The following is a 7,843-nucleotide window of genomic DNA, read 5'->3' as shown; positions in this document are numbered from 1 at the left end:
TCCAAAGACTGTATGAAAAGAGAGAGGAACGTATGAAATATAAAATATGTGTGAAATTAAAAAATGGAAATCTTGAAAGATAATACTAATGAACTTCAAACTATGAAAAACATATTTTCGTGGTAGAAAACTCCAAGTCATTTTCGAAATATGAAGTGGAGATATGGGACGATACGATCCCTCAGCAAAAAAAAAATTAAGTAAGCTACCTCCAACTTTTTCAATGGTCATAATTACTAATTAGGGTCCGGAAGTTGATGAAAAATCAAATTTTTTCTGACCCTTAAAAACAATGCTAAACCTGATATCATGTCCGTTTCCCTTCAGTTAGAGCCGGAAAACACTTTCTATTTTACATTTTTTTTTTTGCATTTTTCGGCCTTTTTTGGCTTTTAGTTTATTTGTTAGTATTTAGATGTCTTTATTTAGATGTCTTGACATGGTCCTTTTAGAAAATTCACCATGAATCGAAAATACGGTCAATGGAAAATCATAATATTATTCTTAACTGAAATGTTTGGCAATGGATTAAAATACTTTGTGTGAAGATCTACTTTGAGGTTCTTTTTCTGGACCCTATTATCGCTTTTATCTGTAGTTTTAAAGTAAAATTAGTCTCAATATTAAATGCAATTACACTCTGGTATACGCGAAGCAGAACTGTATTTTCGGATGCTGGCCGACTACAGTATCGTAGAAGGCCCACTCTGAAAGGAGATGAATTGGTTGATTTGGTGTTTTAAGTCAACTTTATGCATAGTAAGGCTAATCGGGACTGGACCTACAGTTTAAAGTGGAATCCGAACCGAGTGCATAAAATAACATGAACCGTGCGGTGTAGGGGGATCGTTTGCTTATGGAATGGAAGGACATGGGTTCAAACCTACTTCTTTGCGAAATCTTTTTCGGGAAGTAAACGGCTTTGGACGAGAATGCTTATCTACGTTTCTTGGATATTTCCGTTGATATTTATGCGATTTATGTCCTGCATTTCCGGATGCAGAAAGTTGACATGTAAGTTCTTAATATGTGTTAACTTATAACAGCTGAATGAAAGGAAAAGTATTTCCTAAAATCCTGCCAATCACTGAAAGATTAAAAACATTAGTAGAATTATTACTTGAGGCATGCACAGAGGCGACGATTATGGAGTGTGGAGGGGCAGATGACCCAGCACTATGCTAAACATTATCTATCAAGGGAAAGAAACTGTCCTTGCCCTCCCCCTATCCCCACCTTGCCCCATCAGTTTTGAAACCCAATCGCCGCCACTGAGCATGCATCGCATAAATATTTACAGTAATATCATATAATATTATATTATGTTATTAGAACACTTCGTTCTCGGTAAATAGAAAGGAAAAAATAATAAGGAAAGGGTGGGATTTGAACCTACGATGTTTCGATCTTGATGAAAACAGTAAACCAAACGAAAGTGCTGTCATCTAACCAACTACTCCAGGAGATTACTGACAGGAAACTCAGTAAAACACGTTAATCTCAGTTGAAGCAACATTGTGCCGGAGTTTCGAACCATTTTTCGCCAAGAACCAAGGAAAAAACACACATTGCAGAATCGTTTGGTGTTCTGCAAGGTATCTTTACTAAACATTTCGCATAAAATCATCATAAATTTGCCTTCTTGCATTCAAATGTGACCGCAATTCTTTCCAGGTGGATGAGAACGTGTTCAGTGTTTCACAATGCACATACATTTTCCTATTTTCAAATTCAGAACGAAGAATCTTGAAATATTTTCAACATTCGTATTTCTACTTAACATTTCTCTTGTCTACTCATATATTTTATTACTGCTTTAGGGTATATTTAGTTTATGGAATGTGAAAGAATGAAAAAAAAATCACGAGCGTTTTCATTCATGAAGAAGAAATGTTGCAAAGTTGGCTACTCTTAGTTGGCTCTGAAACGCTATGCTGCCAAATTTACGAATTCCGGACTTTGAAATTTTTCAGGGCTGTCAAATAAGATGTTGCGAAGTGTACCGACGTATGAAAGACGTGTATGGTGATGCATGCGTGTCCAAAACAACAGTGGTGGACTGGGCAAGAATGTTTCGGAAGGGGCGTGAACAAACCACTGATTATCCCCGTCCTGGTCAAGCCCATGTTGTTGCCACAGAAGACATGTGTGAAAAGGTGAATGCGGCAATATCTGCAGATAGACGCATGAGTATTCGATCCATAGCGAACGAGTTAAACATGGGTTATGGTACTGCTCACAAAATTGTGAAAGCTCTGGGTTATCATAAAGTGTGCGCGCAGTGGATACCCAGGATATTGACGGAGGACCAAAAGTTGGAGCGTATGGGATGCTCCATTAAACATTTGTCACGTTACCATTTGGAAGGTAACGACTTCTTGCTGCGCATTGTTGCTGAGGATGAAACTTGGTGCCATCATTTTGAACCGAGTTCAAAGTCTTCCACTATGCAGTGGAAACACCCCTCATCTCCACGTCCCAAAAAGTTCAAGACGCAACCGTCTGTGGGGAAAGTTATGGCGTTTATGTTCTTTGATTGCCATGGACCATTATTGCTCAACTTCAAGGAACCAGGACAGTCCATCAACGCCGCACTCTACTGTGAGACCTTGACACAGTTACGGAGAGCCATCAAAAACAAAAGGCCTGGTTTATTGACCGCTGGAGTCATTGTGTTGCATGACAACGCGCGTCCACACGTTGCAAACCAAGTGCAGGATTTGTTTCAACGATTCAAGTGGGAAATGTTGCGGCACCCGCCCTACAGCCCTGAACTTTCACCTTGTGACTTTCACATCTTTGGGCCTCTAAAGAAGGCTTTGAAAGGTCAGAGATTTCAGTCTGACGCTGAAGTTCAGGACGCTGTGCGTGATTGGTTTGAGATTCAGCCTTTGCAATTTTACATGGACGGCATTTGTAAGTTAGAGACACAGTGGGACAAGTGTCTCAACGCTCGTGGTGACTTCTTCTGAACAATATTTTTACTGAGCGCTAACCATAGACGCCTCTAGACAGTGTACCAGTTTCAGCTCGAAATAAAATTTATTTCACGAATTATGACCACTGAACGGGTTTCAGTTGATCCCCCCTTATACTTACTGAAAAGGGAAGTAGGGAAAATACATCTCAAAGTGCGCGAGAAACAGGGAAATCTGAACGACATTTGCGAACCAATTCTATGTTAATTCTCATTTTACATTTGCTTCTGTCTTCCTGATCTCTGCTATTTGAACAGAATTTGTCAAAGGGAAAAAGCTTAAATATTGAAGATGCAGGTAATTAAATAAATTAAAATTTAAACTAGAAATTCAAGAAATTACACCGATCTCAGTGGCGGAGTGGTTAGCACAGCTCCCTACGACACCAGACCTCCAGTGTTCGAATGCGGCCTGGGCATGGGTGTTCTTTGTAAATGTCCCTTCATCTATTTCATATCATCACTCGTCGCGATTAGGCGACGTCAAATAACAATTTAATAAATCGATCAATGAAGTAATTAAACTATTTAAATGCTTACTTTTTTCCCATTTTTGTATTTTAAAATGCGTGATTACTATCTCTTTGTAGCCTTCAAAACCAGTGAGAGTACTTCTTTCATGGAAATGAATAATTTTTGAAAGGGGAAAGCTATCATAAATAAATTATATAGATACATATTGTTGTAATCCCGTCTTACCTGGGATCTGAGGTCACAGGGAAGCTTCAATAATACATTTTAGGTAGAGCTTAATTATACTTGTGAGTTGAACCTGCTCCGACTAAGAGGAATGAGATATGGAAGGTTGAATTTAAAGGTTGTTTACGCTTGTTCATACCTGGTAGGCGAATGATGTTCTTGTCCAGATGCTTCTTGCAGACCGAATTGTGACTGATGTGACGGTGACCCTTGGCTCACTGATCCGAGCAATCCCGCGCGACTGGCTGCATGCTTATGCAGCCGTAACTTCGTGTACCGTCGTCGTAGTTCAGTAAGTTGTAATGTGAGGTAGAGTAATCCAAGAGTAATGAAAGACTAATGAGAGTTCAGTGAGAGCAAATGAGCGCGAGCTCTGGGGCGAGCTTCCTTTTATAATCTTTGGCTTCGAAAGGTTATTACACCTTTCGAACACGCTGGATCACGTTAGATCCACGCATTTGCCTTTCAGTCATTGCTTCACGGAAGTTACAAAGTTTGCGCATTCTTGTGATCGCTCGTTGGTCGGACAATTCCAGTGAATAAACAAGCGTAAATATTCTCTTGACAAGGTTTTCTCGTATTTGTAATCACCATATCTCTACAATATATATTAGTTAATTTACGTTGCTTTGATTAATAGTGATCAAGGGCCTCCCCGATGGCGCAGTAGTAGCGTTGTTGCCTTGTAATCAAGGGGTCCCGGGTTCGATACCCGGTGAAGGCACATGGCACAGTGGTTCGGATCCCACTTTAAACAGTAGGTCCAGTCCCGATTAGTCTTACTGTGCATAAAGTGGACTTAAAACAACAATTCAATCAATGATAAGATGAAAAATGTATTAATGTAAAATATAGAGAACAAACGCAATGAATCCAACGCATCTCAGGAAATTTAAAGCTGAAAGAGGGAATTTTTCAGCATGCATAAGAAATTTCATTCTGAGTCAAGCAGGAAGGAACAGAAGAGGAGATTGGCGCGGGGAATTGAATGCGTGTTATAGGTATCTTTGTGTTGTGCTTGCTTCTCCTATTGGCGATTCGAAAGTTTAGAAATCTCTAAAGAAACTGAATTAGCAACATCTCATTTAGTCCACGTGGTGTATGGATACACAGCGACGCGCTCTTTTTACAATCATGCGTCGATCCATCCTCTATATTTTCTTTATCCTGTCGATTTTGTTCCTGAGGAGATTTTACGGCAGTAAATCGATAGCAGGTTGAGAAACAAACCATTTTCTTAAACCGTTTCAAGTTCTATGCTGAACCCATTTCGTTTATTGAGCCATTCTACACAATTTTGTGTAGTGAATAATAAGTAACGCAAGTTCAAAACTCGAATAGTATATACATAATTGAACATAAAACTGCAGATTTCAGAAAATAGTAAATAATAATAAATCCTAGCACAATTTAGAAGCATTTAGCATAATTACAGAGTTTAAGCAGCACTTTTTATTATCCTCAATTCACACGACAGGGTAAGGTGACAAAATCGAAATTCTTGCAAACTCTGAAATATCTTCAATACTATTTTCGTTGGTTCCTATAGGTTCACATAAAAAAAACAATTCATAGTTCAAAGGGGCAAGGGCCCCTTCCCCTACCTTGTGCGTGGGCCTGCAGGTAACATTCTAAGTACAATGAATAGAACAAGCCAGGGTCGGTGGAAGGGGGGAGGGGGCGAACCATGCCACTGCCCAGAGTGGAAAAATTTGAAGAGAAGAAAAGAAATAAGCCTATTGAAAACTTGAAAGTTAATAAATGCCAACCCACCGTTTGGAAGGAACATATCAGTAGTCTCGTCTCACTTTAAAAGAACTGACTGCCACAATGTGGAAAAGCAGATTGGATGCCTCAACTCCATTGAGATATCAAGTGGGAGAGGTCTATGATGCGCTCCTTCAAATAACTGGCGACAATAAAACTGTCCAAATGGTCGCACATAAGGCTCAGTGCGTGTTTCAAACCAGTTTCGTGGCTTTACATTCCTTTGCTCACTAGTATCTGGTATGACCTATTACTCCACATAATGCAATGAGCAAATGTCTTCAAAACATTAATCTACGATGTGATAGATGCTGTTACATGATTTCTTGCAAACAAATCAGCGCTTTGAAGAAAGCAGGAGTGATGAAAAATTTCGAAGATCGGTAGACGCCACTTGGCAGCCTGGCAGGGCCTCCCTCCCTCCACTCGTGGAGGCGTCTTGGGGAGGCGACTTTGCGAGTCCCGGTTGATGAGAAGAAAATGGCATCGAATTTAGATATAGATGATCCAAGAATAGGCAACACTGTACAGGGCCGAAATCCAAAGAGTATGATGAAACTCTTGAAGATCCACAGAAATGGTACAATGTTGATTTTATTACCAGGTCCTAGACGATTATTTTAGCTCTACTAGGAATATTTTAGCAGCTTAAACATCATAGTGAAATGTTCAATTTCTTTTATGATATTAGTAAGCATACAGACATGCCAGGCACGTATCCAGGACTGTTACAATTATAATGCATTTTCCGAACTAGTGCAGTATGAAGTCATTATGCACGCGCGAGGTCTGCAAGCAGCAGACGATTCTCACTAAACATACCAACCTCTTGGCTCGTGCGTTTGGTGAATCTCGTTCTTTCACGAGACGCACGGAATGCGACTTTTGGGACAGCATAATGAACCTCACGAAACGCACGGAAGCACTTATGGTACAGCCAGTTACCATAAGTCGTTTAACGCGTAAAACTCGTGCGACTTTCTGAACGGGTATCTGCTGTCTATATTTTCACTCTTCAGTGCAAGCAAATTATATGAAATAGTTTTACCTAATGTCAAGAGATCTGACGACAGTGCCAGGGGGGGATGAGCCCGTGCCTGGCTACGGGCCTGGACATTCCCCATCCTGGATGGCCGTCCGTATCTCGTCCTGCACGCCTCTAATTTAGAAGAATGTGAAGAATATATTTTTCGAACAAGTCGATGCGGGATAAAACAGATAATCTGTATCAATTTACTGAACCAATAGGGGAGACCCGTTGAATCCCTTCCCCCTTAAATACGCCCGTGCAATAAGGTATATCTTAGTTTTATTCGAGTTCTGCACTCCTTTTATTTGAAATTTTTTTTTTTCAACATTTCAGAGCGGTCTGCAGCCCCATTCAGCCCTTCCTCTGTGTACGCCAGTGCGATGAGGTTTACTGAGATACCCGACTAAAATTCGCCCCTTGCAACTGTAACTTCTAAATCCGCCACTAGACACTCTATGCATATATCACCGAAAGAAAAATTAATAAATTATAATTTTCATGTCGAAAAAGCAATAACGAAATAGGTAAATAGGTAAAATCCACACCCTATTGCCCTATTTATTATACTCCTAAATATGTGTTTTCTCCCTGCTCCTCCTCTTGCAATTGTAAGGAAACTTTTTCTTTCTCTTTCACGCATGGATGTCCGCAGGATTTTTTTCCCCCAGGAAGGGGCAAGCAAGGTAATTTTCTTCCAGGGGGGCAAAAGAAGCATATTTTCCCTCTTAATGGTGATGTTCCCTCAAAAAAACACTATTTCAGTCTGAAATTGTTTTGTTCCTTTAACGAATTTATAATAATTAACATAAATCATTTTGATTGGAAATATGTGTGAAATATACAATTTTTTGGTGGATATCCATTTTCCAGGGGGACCGTGGCCCCCCTTTCGGGATGTCCATAGTTCCACGACAGACAATGTAAAAAAATATCTTTATCTTCGTTAGATCATAGAATAGTTAGCCCATATCCTCTCCCGTTACTTGTTGTATAAGAGCTTTCCCTTTGATAGTGTCTCCCCTTTGTATTATAAGAGTTGCTCAATACTTCTTTCAATGCGCACAGCCACGAGGAAAATTCGTTTTGAAAAGTAAGTGGAAAGTGGTTGATATTGAGTTTCTAAATGCCAGCTGGGAAAAACAGGAGCAGCATTTTACTGTGATAATTCTGCAGAATCCAAAAGTTTTCCTTTGCCTTCGTATCTGTCTATTTACATTGCAGAAGCTTTCGAAATACGATAGGCATTGCTTTATGCACAAGAGAAGAAGTTGAATTAAGTTTCAATTGCTACCGATTCAGCCTCTGTGCTAAATGCATTTCAGTTTACATCATGTCACAGGGAATGATATATTGTTAACGTAAGAATACTG

General features: G+C 39.8%; 1 protein-coding gene across 1 annotated transcript; it reads left to right on the top strand.

The window, feature by feature from the left end:
• The first annotated feature begins 2,009 nt into the window (after nt 1-2,009).
• LOC146003445 (histone-lysine N-methyltransferase SETMAR-like) lies at nt 2,010-2,972 on the top strand. The gene has a single exon (XM_083141729.1). The coding sequence runs from the start codon at nt 2,010-2,012 to the stop codon at nt 2,970-2,972; it is 963 nt and encodes a 320-aa protein (XP_082997855.1).
• The last annotated feature ends 4,871 nt before the right edge of the window (nt 2,973-7,843 follow it).

Source organism: Lepisma saccharinum, chromosome 20 (assembly GCF_977018435.1).
Source record: "Lepisma saccharinum chromosome 20, izLepSacc3.1, whole genome shotgun sequence".
In the NCBI taxonomy this organism is placed as follows: domain Eukaryota; kingdom Metazoa; phylum Arthropoda; class Insecta; order Zygentoma; family Lepismatidae; genus Lepisma; species Lepisma saccharinum.
Note: the sequence above shows the minus strand (reverse complement) of the source record. Positions and strands in the feature narration are given on the sequence as shown.

Bases quoted from the DNA above. Each gene is read 5' to 3' on its own strand.
- LOC146003445 (XM_083141729.1), top strand. From the start codon at position 2,010: ATGAAAGACGTGTATGGTGATGCATGCGTGTCCAAAACAACAGTGGTG.